This window comes from Salvia miltiorrhiza, chromosome 4 (genome assembly GCF_028751815.1).
Source record: "Salvia miltiorrhiza cultivar Shanhuang (shh) chromosome 4, IMPLAD_Smil_shh, whole genome shotgun sequence".
In the NCBI taxonomy this organism is placed as follows: domain Eukaryota; kingdom Viridiplantae; phylum Streptophyta; class Magnoliopsida; order Lamiales; family Lamiaceae; genus Salvia; species Salvia miltiorrhiza.
In genome coordinates this window covers 41264137-41279464 of record NC_080390.1, presented here as the reverse complement: position 1 = coordinate 41279464, position 15328 = coordinate 41264137, and the positions used below count along the sequence as shown (strand labels likewise).

General features: G+C 35.1%; 2 protein-coding genes across 2 annotated transcripts; one reads left to right on the top strand and one right to left on the bottom strand.

Moving 5' to 3' along the window:
- Positions 1-396: 396 nt before the first annotated feature.
- LOC131021700 (iron-sulfur assembly protein IscA, chloroplastic) lies at positions 397-2526 on the top strand. Its single transcript, XM_057950979.1, has 3 exons — positions 397-893; positions 1913-2131; positions 2272-2526. Exons 1-3 carry the CDS (start codon positions 719-721, stop codon positions 2412-2414), a joined length of 537 nt encoding a protein of 178 aa, XP_057806962.1. The 5' UTR covers positions 397-718; the 3' UTR covers positions 2415-2526.
- Positions 2527-2982: 456 nt separating this feature from the next.
- Positions 2983-14792, bottom strand: LOC131021699 (RNA cytidine acetyltransferase 1-like). Its single transcript, XM_057950978.1, has 26 exons — positions 14464-14792; positions 14210-14301; positions 13530-13701; positions 13323-13445; positions 12944-13117; positions 12545-12655; positions 12335-12468; positions 12137-12230; positions 11847-11945; positions 11330-11466; positions 11138-11235; positions 9838-9958; positions 9672-9759; positions 9182-9281; positions 9056-9108; positions 7916-8092; positions 7798-7835; positions 6148-6241; positions 5551-5730; positions 5323-5431; positions 5166-5235; positions 4947-5094; positions 4349-4477; positions 3626-3751; positions 3495-3560; positions 2983-3426 (listed from the first exon to the last, which is right to left on the bottom strand). Exons 1-26 carry the CDS (start codon positions 14566-14568, stop codon positions 3187-3189), a joined length of 3078 nt encoding a protein of 1025 aa, XP_057806961.1. The 5' UTR covers positions 14569-14792; the 3' UTR covers positions 2983-3186.
- Between the last annotated feature and the right edge of the window lie 536 nt (positions 14793-15328).

The window sequence follows — 15328 nt, the reverse complement described above, 5'->3', positions numbered from 1 at the left end:
TCAATTAAAATAAAATATGGAATTTTAAAATTAAAAATATTGCAATAACTAAACATCTTGTGAAAAAATTAAAATAATTAAAAACCAAAATAAGAAAACAAACAATAAAAATGGTTATTTACTCAACCCACCCATCGCCCCACTATCTCTTTCTACCCCAAATTTTCGAGCAATCTCAAATTTTCGAGCTTCAGATTTAAGCAAATTTCAATTTTTTTTTTTAAATGGGGCGCGTCCTCTAACCATTTCTCCTCTTCGCCCCGAGTCTCCGCTAAGCATCGACTTCGACCCCCCCTGGTTCTCCAACGTGGCGCAGCTGAGGAAGCACCGGGTTGACGCCTCCTTCGCAACGAGCATTGGAGATACTCTAAGTACTTGAAACTAAATGATTGAAATAAGTCATCACCAGTGTCATTTTTGTGTTGAGTGTTCATATTTGTCAATACTTGAGAAGGAAAAAAAAAAAAAAAAAAAAGGACAAAACAAAATACAGTATCTTGTTTTTCCAGTGGTTATTATTCCCCCTATAATATTTTAGAGCCACACACAAATAAAAAATTAGAATCAATTAAATACACTAAAATCAAATTTCCCTCAAAATTCAACAACCTAAACCCGCGTGCCACTAGCTACACACAAGAATTTATTTCTTGGTATTCTTGATTTCCTCATTGTATTTGTCGATTTGTACCTGAAACTATCAATTTTGAGCAGAAATATGGCTTCCTCACAATCTCTGCAATCTCTAACAGTTTCTCGCTTACACAAATCTTCAAGCCCAGTTCGATTTTCTTCCCTCCCTTCTTCTTCCTCCTCTCTCTCCTTTCGGTTTTCCCCTTCATTTCTCAACCGCAAGAGACCCCTTTTGTCAATTAGGTCTGCGTCTGTGGAAGGTACAAACATTTCTTCTTTACGCCCGATGTAATTATGAGTTTGTCCAATTTCTAACCTTTTGCTTTTCCTGCTTTTGGGTTATTGAAGTGATAAGTGGTCTATCGTTCTGCCGATTGAAATTTTACGTATTCCTTGTTCTGATAATCTTGAAATTATCGAGAATGAAAAGCAACTGTTTGCTGGGATGAATTATTGGGCAGCTAAAAATTGATTAAAATCGATCGAAAAGAGTAGTAAGTCTTGTTGTAGTAAGGAGCCTAATTTGGAAAGTTCGATATGTATGCTGTTTTAGCTTTAGTTGGTGTTTTCTGTTTAAATTAGGGATTATGTTAGGTTTTCCTTGGTGTCTGGTTTATTCTTGGATCTTTAATTTAAACCGAATTCTATGCATCAGTACTCATCAGTTATTGTTCTTGAACATATACCTAGAAACTTTTAATTTACTGTAAGATTCTTTTTGTGGAGGATTTGATTATTTGTTACGGTGGTTTGTGGTATTGTGGTGTTGTTTCCTTTGTTTTGCCTTGAATGGCAAGAAGAATCCATTGGCTCGAAGGATTATAGGTTAAAAAATTAACTTTGTGCTTTTGGTGTTGCTGGGTTATATCTGTTGTCAAGTTATGAAGTTCATAATATGTTTTTTTCTGAATCACCTACCAATATTATCTAATGTAGATTAAGTAACAAGCTGAGTATTGTGTTTGAATCTAGAATGAAACTAAGAAGTGTGTCCAAGAAAGTTGATCCCTCATCCAAACTTCATAATCTCGTTTCCTAATAGGAATTTTTATTTTTTTTCCGGTAATTTGTATCTTTTAACCTTTTATTTTTATTAGCATTAGACTATCATGTATGCCTTATATTTTGATTGAGTTTATTGGCTTTTGTTAACCACAATAGAATTTGGTTTCCTTTTATATGAAGAGATAAACTAAAGACTACTATTGACCCTAACTTGATTAAACAATAAACATTAGGAGATTAATTTGAATTTTGATATCCTTTTGGTACGCTCTAGCTCCATCAGCAGCTGGGGGTCTAGCACCTGCTATCGCTTTGACGGACAATGCATTGACGCACTTAAATAAAATGAGATCCGAGCGAAATGAAGATCTTTGCCTTAGGATTGGTGTCAAACAAGGTGGATGCTCTGGTATGTCTTACACTATGGAGTTTGAGAGCAAAGCAAATACCAGACCTGATGATTCGGTCATGGAATATAATGGTTTCAATATAGGTAAAAATCGCATTGCTTCAATATTATAAGGTGCTTGTAGTGATGTAGTTTAGAAAAAAAACGAAAAGATTTTGATGAGTTGTTGACCTGAATATCCTGTTCACTTTACTGAGATTTGGGTGCTATCTGTGACCATGCAGTTTGTGATCCCAAAAGCCTTCTCTTTCTATATGGTATGCAACTAGACTACAGCGATGCACTCATCGGGGGAGGTTTTAACTTCAAGAATCCGAATGCTACTCAAACGTGCGGTTGTGGTAAATCATTTGCTGCGGAGATGTAGTTTTTCTGGTTGCGCGGCAATTGAATGGAATATACAACATGTATACTTCACCATAGCAAAGACATTGTACTTGGAAATCTTCATGTTGGTATCGTATAGTGTTTGATCTAAATGTTGTGCTTGTGGCTGCATTTGTCTGCTTTTTTTTTTTCTCTGAGTTCATGGAAACTCTGCAAACCACACTGAGTAAATCAATTATAACAGGCTTAGACCTATAAAGGCTTTAATGGTTGCATTTGTCTGGTTAGGGTCGCTTTATAGGAAAATTCTTAACAAAAGATCAATCATTTTTCAGCTGTGCCACCTCAAATCTCGCAATCTCAAATATAGAGAAATGGCAGTTTAAGGGATGATAAGCAACCTATTTGTTATTGATGTTTTTAACAGACTTGTTAAGCGAAACAAACAAATCATCTGTTTAATTATCTTAGCCTTTTTCATCATTTTCCTTCAATTTTTAGTGAATTGTTTTGACGTTGCTCCACTCTCTTCGTTTTGTTCCTCAAAAAACACGTCCATATTCTATACAAAAAGAAAAGAACAAAATAAATCAACGCAAGACAACAACGATTCAAAATCAATGTGCATTCAACGTAATTGGGGTAAATTTGCAATCCGAATTAATAACCAACCCAAAATTATACAGATATAAATATAAATAAACTAATTTGAATTTCGTCATTGATAATACAAAATTTTGAAAGGTTTCAATAGAAAACCCCCCACAATAAACAGGGAAAATGAAGAAGAAAAGGAAGGCATAGATACATGGCTATGTCTTCCTCTTCTTGTTTGTTTTGGTTTTGGAGCTGCTATGGTCATGTTTATTTCTCTTGTCTTCGCTGTTGCTTTGCTTGTCCAAGCTTTTCCTATCAGATTTGATGCTAACAAGAGCGCCAGGGGTGAGCTCCCCACGCCCCTTTTGCAAAGCATTCTCGAAATCAGCCTCTTTATCAACGATGGCATACTGTTGAAGTAGATCGGGGTTGAGCCCCTTGTATTTCATCTCCTCCTGCATTTATACACTAATCAATATCCAATTTCTAATTCTGTTATATAAACAAAATACCAATAACCAACCTCAACTTGCTTTGCTGCATTGTTAAGATCATCGTCTACAGATACTGGGTGTGGCTCCATTGTAATCTGAAAACAAATGGTGAGAAAGAAAAGAGAGAAAATGGAGTCTCCCTATATCATACTTCACTTACATCTTTTAGGCGGGAAACAGTTGGAAGAGTATCTTTCACTGCAATACTGCTCAAATATTTGTAAAACTTCTTCATCACTTTCATATATAAAGACAATATCTGCTGCCTTTCCAATTTCATCTCCATCTATACACCAAATGAGGAAAGAACCAAAAATATCAAAACATGTACCGAGATCAGAAACTGTGAAGGTCGAAACATTTCAATGCTCGGAAATTGGTGATATCTGGACTCTAAGTAAAGGAAATTACGATACTAAAACCTACTATATTGTATGTCATTTTTCTTACATATATAACTCTAAATATGTGCTCAGCTTAAACAATTTCCCATTGAAGCATGTTTTAGATGGAATGAGTGCTTTCTGAGTTTTTGAGTGGGCTCACTGTCTCCAATTTACCTCCGAAAATTAGACTTACAATGACATCTCTGTAACTACTAATCATCTTTAACAGTAACAAAACCCAAACATCGTCAACAATGCATGTACTGGGAACCAGAAAGATTACATGGCCACCATTAATTCTAGTTTGCATAATTGCCAACTCATTTCTACGTAGCAGGCTTTCAGATAATGCATGAGCTTTCTGAACTAATCAATTACCATAACCAAATTAGTTCATACGGGCAGAATAAGTGTTGATTTAATTGTTCTAAACATCTTATGGCCAACAATTCTATCAAAAGATGCCAGTGAATGCATTGGAAATAAAAGTTGAGTACCTCAATACGAGGGATATCTTTTCCCTGCAGACCCATGCAGAGCAAAACAGAAGCTTGAGCATATGATAACGTAACCGGAATCTTCTCCAACATATATCCACGGGCAAGATCATCCACAAAATCTTCAGTCTGCCACGAAAAAATGATATTAGTTACACCTTTGTCTATCATCAGCCACAGAATATCATCAAAAAGTAAAAGCATCAAAACCTTGTTCTTTTTTTAACTTCCGAAAATGCCAATAGAGTTTAGATATACTATTCTTCTGCAATTAGCAACAAGAAGCCATATGCTACCCATTTTTTAGAAAAAAAGCCATATGCTACCCATTAAAATACTTCTTATAAAACATGACCTATAACATGACCCAAAGTACCACTGAACAAGGTTTCAAATAGTATTGGCATTGAGAATATCCCAATTTTTTCAAGAATGGCTCTAAACTGAGATTTAAGAGTGATTATATTCAAAAACTTGCTTTGCAGTATTATCCACACAGAACTTATCAAAGACTGTATTTGTAAACAAAAAGAAAAGACCACACCGTTCAGAGTCCAAAGATGAAACAAAAAGATATCATCCATGAGTGAGATTGTACCATCCGGTAATCAACAAGGTTATTTGTATATGCTTCTAGTTGCTCCATAGCATAAGATGATAGTGTTTCACTAATTGAATTCAAATTTCCACCAGGAGAAGGTGATGTAGTATCCACGTCTGCGAATTTGGTTTTTGGGTCCAAAATGCTGCACAAGCCATGAAAAAAAATTACTGAAGAATGCTTTTCAAATAGGACTACAAAACATAACAATTATACCTCATGGCAAGCTTGTACTCCATTTCACGAAATGCACGAGCTAGAAACTTAATAAATTTCTTCCTGAACACTGAGAATGATATGGAACATGTAAGGATCTCAAATTAAATACTCTAATTCTGAATGCAAAGAAATTGTGGTATCAATTTGGACAGACCTTGATAAAAGGGGCTGAAGAAGCCCAATGGATCTGATTTATCAGATTCGATGTCATCACTATGTAATGGCTTCAGAATCATGCACGTATATTCGCCAGTCACAGCATTCTGATTAATGAAATGGTAAACCATTTCATTAGCTAATTTCTCATCACATTTTGAAAAATATAAAAATACAGATGGAACAGGATATCAAAAACATAAATATAGAAAGGCTCCAATCTTACCGCAACTTGGCTAATGTAGAATGGAGCAAAATTATGCTTCCTCCAAAAGCGGAAAAGATCTTGAGTGAGCCCGAAAGAGACTCCTAGGTAATGGAGCTTTTCTGGTCTCCGCTCACGGAGAGGTACAAGCAATGGCGGGAGATCAGTTCTAGGCTTCACATTTTCTTCAAGCAGAGATGCCTGCAGCCATGTTACTTTGGGGGTTACATCAAGATAAAGGTCAGACAAAGACCAATATATCATCAAAAGTTCAAAAAATGTTAGTTGGACAAATTATTTTCCAGGAGGCTCCCCAAAATTTTAAGGGGGGAAAAAGCAGATTTGGTAAGGCATACACCCTTTAGTAGTACTTTCATGTGTTGCTTCCTTTAATTGTGAAGCTGTTGTGCATATGCGCAGCTTCTTTTTCATGTATAGGACATAACATAGATCCAGAGTGAAGATGATAAAACAGTAGACCACAAAACATTAAGTCCCCAGAGCAAATATGACAAAACAATACCAACATATCATGCCATACCATCAGGTTGGCATTCGCATAGTAAAAAGAAATATAACCAGAAGACCAGGAAAGAAAAACTATGGAATAGACCGGACCTTCTCTGCAGCCTCAACAACTTTGATTGGAGAATCTACTGGAAGTTCTTCAGCATCTATTTCAGAGATTCCAGTCAGGTGGCCCTGAAAATACCTATGAGCAAAAAAACTTTATTGGCATTTCTCCAACAGATTATCATTTGTAATAGGAAAAAATCTGTGAAAAAACACCCTTGGTGAGAGGAACTAAAACATCAGTAATTCCATGTCACATATTTACACATTAAAATATGTATAAATATAGTTATTTAAACATTAGTGGCTTATTTGTATATAATGATAAGGAGTTTATTATGTTATAGAGAAGAATAAGTTTGAAACAAGGTTCTCCAATAATAGAAAATCTTGTATATGTGTGTGTATATATATAGGTTAGAGTTAGGCTACACACCCATCTTAAATACTAGGGATGTCAATGCAGCCTGAAACCCGTGGGCCGACCCGAATAACCCGACAAAATTAGAGGGTTAGGGTTGAAAAATCGCAACACGAAAAAACCTCCAGCCCGATTAGCCCGCACCCGACTAACCCGGAACCCGATAGGGCTAGCCCGAAAACCCAATGGGCTGGCCCGGTGGGCTGACGAAATTGTGACTCATGCATCCAGTTACAACTTCTGCTATGTTTAGATCTATGGTATTTGCTTATATATATCTATATATATATATATATATATATATATATATATAGCCTCATTAAAAAAAGTGAAATTAATTACGGATTTTTTGTAGAAATTGATTATTAGTATCTCATTGGTTAGAAATTAATTATTAGTATCTCATTGGTTAGAAATTAATTATTAGTATCTCATCTTAAAGTGATACCATTTTTTTTTCTGTCAATGAGACGTGCATGGTAAATCCACTAATTATTTAATAAATACTATAAACTACGAGTTGTGAATGCATAATGAATTCTAATCTATGTGAAGCCTGATGAATTTTGAAACATTATGAATTCCAAAAAATGGAATTCTCGCCCCCCATGAGATTCAAACTCATGACCACAAATTCGTCGGCAAAGTGATGAATCAACTGTACATCTTCACGATCTAAGAGCTGAAAATGGTCCCTAGTTTAGATTTAAAATGAGTTACTCCCTCCGTCCCGGCTTTTGGTATCCAGTTGAGAACGGCACGGGTTTTAATAAAGTGATTGATGTGTTGTGAGTGGAATAAGGGTCCCACATTTTATATGAGAGTTAAAATAATTAAAGTGGAGTAAGGGCCCCATCTACTTTTACCAAAAATAGAAATGGATACTAAAATGTGGGACGGCCAAAAAATGAAAGTTGGATACTAAAAGCTGGGACGGAGGGAGTATTATTTTTTACCCAATCGTCATCCTTTGAACTTTTCTCTGAAAACAATAGAAACATACTGACAATGATTTCTTCACACAATTTCAAGACCTAACAAGCTTCATACTACTCATGATCATGACAACTTTGAAAACACAAATGTGTTGCATGTCAATTAAGAAATTGGTCTAAAAGTTTTGCCAAAGAGTATTACATGCTCATATACATAAGTAACTTATCTGTCATGCCAAAGAAACTTTTGCCTCTTTAACCTCATTTAGTCAATTTAGAACCGATCATTAAAGACCTAGATGAGAAGAAAGGCAAACATTGAGATGAAAATAAGCTTACCTTGTTAAAAGTTCAACTGCAGTTGAGCCATAGCCAAGCTGCAAATATACAGAACATGTTGTTCAGGGGAGGATGAACACTATCCGTGCATTTAAAGAAATTGGTACTGGAATTTTACCCTCATTGCACTAGGATGTGTGGCAATGCGTACAATTCGAGCACCTGAAAGACTTGGGAAAACCGTGTCACGAAACTGCTCGCAAAATTTCCAAGGAATCTGATCTCCAGATGGCTGGTGGCCATCACTCAAGCTTCTAAGGGCGGATTTACGAGAAATTTGTCCCTCGAAGCAAATCTACGTGGAAGTTGAAAAAATTTACCACCAGTATGAATAGTCATTAGGCCCAATTTTAAATAATTACTCTCTGTCCCATAAGAAAAGTATCACTTTTTTCATTTTCGTCCGTCCCATATGTACCACTTCCATTTTAGGACATGACCCCACATATTATCTACCACACATTATCACTTTTTCTTAAAAAGTAGTGGGTTCATTTTCCACTCAACATATTATCTATCAAACATTTCTTAAAACCCGTGTCGTCCCCCAAGTGATACTCTTTTACCGTAAAATAAACGTATTAAATACGTATTTTAGACGTATTTTAATGTATTTGTATTTTTTAAGTATTAATACGGGTATGGTGCCCTAAAAAACGTATTGGTGCTTCATAGCTTTTACGAGACGGAGGATGTATTATATAGCAATATCAACACTATTACAGATAGCTGTTTTAAATTTAAGAAAATTAAAAAATAAAGAACCAAAAAGAACAAGACAATGAACTACAATGCTACAAATAGACAAAAAAGGTAGCACCTAGTCATTTCCGCTAGCATCTTATTGTTTAAATCTTTAGAGTCCTTGCTCTAGCAAAGACTACAGCCATGAGCCACCTACTTATATTAGGAAATACGTGGTTCTGGACCATCAACTTTATTTGACAACCAATTGAAACTAGGACAGGACACAGGGTCAAAGAGGATCAGATCAGGGGAAAGAAAAAAGTTGTTTGAAGGCATGTATAAAAAAATAGAAAACAGAACATGGGGGGGGGGGGAATAATCAAGAAAAGAAATGGACATACAAGTAAAGACAGAAAAATACCTACAGAACATATGCTAAAATGAAAAGGGATAATAAGTTAACATGAAGTATATCAGAATACAATTTTTTATTTCAGAATAGTTTGGCTATATCACCTAATGGGCAAGAAACGAACTAGCAACATATAAGATCACAGATAGAACGGTATACCTGAATGACACACAAAATATCAGGAAGATGATTTTTTGACTCATCAACAGGACCTGTGAGATGAAGAGTAAATATACCGAAAGTAGTAACAATGGTAACCAAATGAATTGATACAATCATATATACCAAGTAGCACAAATAAGTGATGAGCTGGGGCATCAGCTATCAATTGTAAGTCATTTGGAGAATTCTTGTAGTGAGAAGCAACATAGAGAGCCATCATCCTCTGAACAGAAATAAGTACATCAACCACGATAATTAGAAGACAAGTAAAGCATGTACAACAGAAAATGTATATGTATAGGGTTTGGTTCAAATAGAAACCATTTTTAACAAATAAAATAAGAACCATATTCAGCCCTTTGATTGTGAAAATCCAACAGCCGAAAAGTTTAGATTTCCAATTCATCATTTTTCTGTATGTTATTATCTAACTTTCTGGTCGTGGATTCGAGTCCCACAGGGGGCGTGAATATAATTAATATGAATTCTTCATTTTTCACAACAAATTCACCGTGCCATAAGTAATAGTTAGTATTTTATACTTTGTAGGAGAAGCAAACCTTTTACATATATATATATATATATAGGAATGCTTATATTTGTGTATGCTTACCTGCAAGAATAATTCACTGTCCTTGTGGTAGGAGAACAATGTGTCTCGATTGACATAATACAGATCACATTCACTTGGTGGAGGTAGCCTGATATACAAAGAATTAGCTCAACAGAAACAGGATCCTTTTCCACCTTCACTCAACTGATAACTTATAAAATACAACCTGCTTATACTAGGAATGGAATTTGTTACATCCAGACACAGCAAAGTATGAAGCCAGGATTCAATTGGATCGCCAGAGGCATATCTGATAGCTTCATTTAGTTCAATCTTTTTGAATCGACCTACAAGTGAATTTTATGGACATTAGGGCAATTACTTGCATGAAAACCAAATGAGCATCTACAATCCGAAGAGTCAATAAAAGAACTTAGTGAATATTTTTTCCAACAAAGAAGAAGACCATATTGTTTTTGAGAAAATATATATATATATATATATATATGTGTGTGTGTGTGTGTGTGTGTGTGAAGAAGAAAGATCAAAATTTGGTACTAAATACAGAATCATGATCTCATTTCAACATATTGTCATCTTGTATGCAACTCCACAGTTCAATTCCAACAGACGAAGTGTCAATCTAAAGGAGTTTTTCTGCACTACACATCGACAGTCAGGCTTATGTATTATCCGGAACAGATTGAAATAGTTAAAAATACATCTCTACAAAAACTTTGGGAATTATCAAAATATCTCATAACTGGAATCAATCTGATTTTATTGGCTCCCTGGGAAACTGGTCCTATATCCCGCTATAGCTACTAATGAAGAGATACAAACTAATGAAGAGATACAAAGGTAGAGCAATATTGTCTTCCGGAAAATGGTCCCCTTTCAGAGAAGAATTCACCAGCATAATTATAACAAACTCCAGAAAGTATCAATAATCAGTCACCATAAAATTGCAAATACAACACAGCGTAGAAAAGGATACTAGTCAGGAATAAGAGTAAACTATTATACTAAGACCAAATAACAAAAACAAGACGGGAGAACTTGAGCCCAATAAAAATACTGCTTATTTCTTTTATGAGGTAATGGTTTCTTTTTTCCTATATGATGGAAGATATACAAGACAACAGAACTTCATATTTGAAAATTAAGTGAATTACTCATTCCCTAACACAGGTATCCTGGTTCATGAGTGGAAGTGACCACTCATTTGTACTAACTATTTTCCACCATCTCTGCAGTCTGTTCCAAAGGAAGTCTATGCTCTTAGTTTCAGTCTATGCTTCCACTATAAGATTTCAAAAACAGAGTAACATGCTGTGAAAATCCACTAATGATGATGCAAATAAATAGAGGTAGCAGTACATTTCAACTATAAAAAGAGAACTTAGGCAAAGGAACAAAAAAGTCTGTCACCCAGCCAACAAGTAAAAGTACAAAGAAACAACTGTCACAAATAAGAAATCTAAATACAAGATTGATGCCATGACTGGAAAGAAACGTTGAAGAACCTGAAACAGCAGTATCCACACTTTTGCTTGAAATCTGATCTTGTTCCTCAAGTTGCTGTAGCAGTTTTAAAGATAATGACCTTCCTGTACCTTCGTACCTTAAAAAAATGAGAGAAAACGAAATAAGTAGTTGATTTAACATCATTAGCTTCAGTGAGGAATACAAACTAAATGTAAGCTAACATGTCATACCCATTCACTGTTGATGAGAGGAATACAAGATAAGGACCAAGCAAGGACTTCACAATTGGCAAAGGTATAGCTGCCGCTTCATCAATAACGAGCAATTCTACTTGTGAGAGCTTTTCGTGTTCATGTGGCTGAATGTACTGCAATTTCAATAGGACAAAAATATTTTGCAACATTTCATTGTTTTAAGTAAATGACAACATAAACCAAAAATGAAGCAAACAACATGAAGCCCTTTATTTTCTCGTTCAATTTGAGTAGCATGCGTTACTGGGAACAGCAGTAGTAGGCAGTCTTAAACAAAAAGTCATATGTTTTCAATGCAAACTTAATAAAACTGAGAAAAGTAGTAGTAGGCAATAAACAAAAAGTCACATGTTTTCAATGCAAAGAGCTGCTACTAACTTAATAAAACTGGAAATGAGAGAAATCATATAAGCAGTCCAAACACCAGCTGATACGACTAATACTTTGCTTGTAAAAGTGGCATGAAAGATTCCACCAACACATTTCCACGTACCTGAATAGTCTGTCTGTGATGTTTGTAAAAATTGATTCGCACAGTTGCCTTCTTAAAATCAGGGTTTGTGCTTTTAACAACATCATAATCCATGTGCTCCTATAAAGACAACACACAAGGATGTAAAAACTCAAAAAAAATACATTTATTCCTCACATACACACTCCATTTCATCCATACTAGATAATTAAGTTCAGCAACTACTGTATTACGAAATAAAAAAACTTTCGAACAATCAAAAAATGTGGATCTGCATTTTTCCAATTTATAAACAAGGGTGGGGTGCATACCATGTACTCAAGCATACCAAAGCCCTCGCATACAAATTCAAACAGGGTCGTCAGATTCTCTGGGCTTGGTGCAGTCACAAAAATATTGGAATATCTACAATCACAGTATTTTCAGGATCAACATAGAAAGGTTCAAGAAAATTGGAGCACAAGGAAGGAAGAAGGTTATTAAATATGTGATATTATATAACACAATACCCTGCGGCAATAGCCCCAGCAATTGCCAGACCAAGAGCAGCTGATTTTCCACGACCACGACCAGCAAGCAAAGCTACTGTCCTTCGGAGGTTCTTGTCCAGAATTGCATCAAGGAACGCAACAACAGCTTTCCCCTATTGGGAAGACAAGATTAATATATAATCTAACTGAAGAAATGGTTGTTGATACTGACAACCAAATAACTATTACCTGGTCCATTGTGTAACATTTTCTAATTAGAGGACCAACAGGAGTTTCACCATTCAGTTGTTCCTTCAAACTCTTCAGTTCTCTTTCAGCTTCTGAAAGTCCTTCAGAATCCTTTAATAACCAAATATTAATAGCAAACAATCACATAAAGCTCCAGGGCAACAAATTTCTTATAGCTAGCAATACATTTCAAGCAGATACCCAAAAGGAAGTAAACTCAGGAGGCACTGGCAGAATATGTGACACTGCACCATGCACCATGGAATTGAATGATAATTCTTTATGAGACCTTTTTTGATTTAGAAAATCTACCACAAAAGGTTTTAAAAAAAATAGTACATGGTTGGTAATATTTTATTTTATTAAGCTTAACATAATTTTAAAAAGCAACAAATATACCTCTTGAACCGGCAAAGGTGTGATTGATTTCATATGAGAAGAAATCGGCAAAATGTTTAGTTCATCATCCATGACAATGCAAGATTTACAGGAAGCAAGTGAAAGTAAGAAGCGCTCATTGAAGCGCCCAGTAGCACGAGAATGAGATTCTGTACGGAATCTCTCATGAACATCCTGACATTGATCAAGTTTAGTAAGTAAACTAAAAAATTAAAACTAGAAAGAAAAAGAAAAAAAAAAAAGATTAAACTCTTGTCGGTGAAAAAAGCAATTCTTTTGTTTCTTGACGAGTTCTTTTTGTTCTTATCTAATTCTTTGTTCTCAGAATTATTTCTCCTGTCAACCACTCATAAAACTGAAGTTGAATTTGTGGCAATACCATAACCATGGTGTAAAGACTAGTCAGTGAGGAAAGAGAGCGGAGCAGCAATACTATCAGTCCACCACCTTCAACAGTTTCAATAGTTCTTGCCAGAAGATTTGGCGTCAAAGCTTCAAAGTCCTAGCGTAGAAAGACGGAAAAATTAAAATTTTAACAGCTGATATTTTTGCTAACGATTGACAATGAGGTTTGCTAATAGTGTACCTGTAATATACACATGCCAAAAGTGTTACCAAGAATTCTTTCGGAATCTTTGTATAAGCAATATGTTATTCCAGCAGTTTCAACAAAAAGTGAGAAAGGATCAACCTTCTCTGGATCCAATAAGCCCCTTAGTGCTAGTTTCTTCACTTGCTTTGCCCGCTTCTTTTTGTGACTACATAATAAAGAAACATCTGTATTAATATTCAGATAAACCTTGTGTGACAAGACCATATCATAGGGATTAGGGACAAGGTTAGACAAAACTTCTCAATAATATTGGCAGCATCATGTAGAACCCAGTGAAAAGAGACGTTAAGCAGTATTATATAGTATTATATAAAGTTATACTAGAGATAGCAAAACAACAGTAGTTTACCAGCACATATGTTTACAGTCTAAAATCTCATCCAAGAGCTGCATAAAACGTGCTAGTAAATGATTATTGAGTTAGAATCATCATAAGCTATGAACTCGAACTCAAACTCGGTATTAGAAACTCACTACAGACAGATTCTAAAGGTGAGCCTCCACAATTGGATTCATGCCACCAAGAAAAGGCCTGATTTTTTTCAAAAATTCTTAAAACTCACAAACTTTCCCTCCTCAAAAAACTATCAAGACTAATATGCAACTTCAATCTTTGCCTCCTACCGAAATAATTGAGAAGTATAACTAAAAACCTGCTAAGCTCGAGTTTGTCCTTGTAGCACCATAACACTTTCGGGCGCGACTTCACCACCGATTTGGTCAACATGAAATGCAAATTCACAATCTGTTCTCCGAAAAAAAAAACAAAAATGAAGTTGTAAAATGAGTTCACTCGCAATCGCCACGAATAAGTAGGCAAAATAAAAACAAGCAAGCAAACGCATTCAAGCACAGAGCGAAAAAATAAATGTTCGTCTATACGATTTTGCGTGTTACATATACATACCTGGTCGCGTGACTTATCACCAACAATGACGAACATGGAGCGATGACGGGCTTTGACGCCATTTTCAATTAGGGTCCTAATTCGTTCGTCAACCTTCTTTCTCATTGTTTCCCTTAATTCTCAAGCTCCTCTTTTCTGCGGCGGTGTTGGATGTTTCACGGAATTGACGGCCGGCGGCAGTCGAGAGAGAATTTGGCGGTTGTGGAATCACGATTATTAACTGTTCAAAATTGGTGGGAGATTCTTCTAAAGCAAATTGGTGAGGGATTGAGGGTTTAGTGGCTAGGGTTTAGCGAACCGGGTTCTGCGTGCTCCGTCTTAGAATTTCTATCCCAAATAAACCGCTACTACATCTCGTGCGATTCATACATTTGAAACTACAATTTTATTTTATTTTTGTTCAAATTAAAAATCGTGAATTCAAACTCAAGACTTTTTAGTTTTAATTATTAATCATTTTATCGCTAGATCAATACACGATACTAAAACTAGAATTTTTAACACACAATAATATTATTAATTTTTAAATAATAATAATAAAATAAACATTGTACATAAAATTATATTTAAAAAAATGATAATATTGGTCTTGGTATTCATATGTTTAATATTTGTCTGACTTCAAATGTATCAATTTTTACTAGGAATACGTACTTGTAAAGATTTCCATCATGCTTTAATTTTCTATGAAACATCCCAATAATTTTAAACATTTTGAGCCTTAGTTTTATTTTATATTTTTAGAAATATCATTTTAATAGTATAAATAAGTAAAAAGAAGTAAATAAACATGAAGTATTGAAAAGACTAACCACAACAAAGGGGATTCAGTCTAAAATGCGATGATTCAACATTTAGAGCCAAC

What these genes read in the sequence shown, in the direction of transcription:
- LOC131021700 (XM_057950979.1), top strand. Translation starts at nt 719, where the DNA reads ATGGCTTCCTCACAATCTCTGCAATCTCTAACAGTTTCTCGCTTACAC. An exon ending in TAGGTCTGCGTCTGTGGAAG is followed by an intron (nt 894 to 1,912) that starts GTACAAACATTT and finishes GGTACGCTCTAG; the next exon opens with CTCCATCAGCAGCTGGGGGT. An exon ending in ATATAATGGTTTCAATATAG is followed by an intron (nt 2,132 to 2,271) that starts GTAAAAATCGCA and finishes GTGACCATGCAG; the next exon opens with TTTGTGATCCCAAAAGCCTT.
- LOC131021699 (XM_057950978.1), bottom strand. Translation starts at nt 14,568, where the DNA reads ATGAGAAAGAAGGTTGACGAACGAATTAGGACCCTAATTGAAAATGGC. An exon ending in ATCACAGACAGACTATTCAG is followed by an intron (nt 11,467 to 11,846) that starts GTACGTGGAAAT and finishes TTGAAATTGCAG; the next exon opens with TACATTCAGCCACATGAACA. An exon ending in ATGCAGCAAAGCAAGTTGAG is followed by an intron (nt 3,427 to 3,494) that starts GTTGGTTATTGG and finishes GTATAAATGCAG; the next exon opens with GAGGAGATGAAATACAAGGG.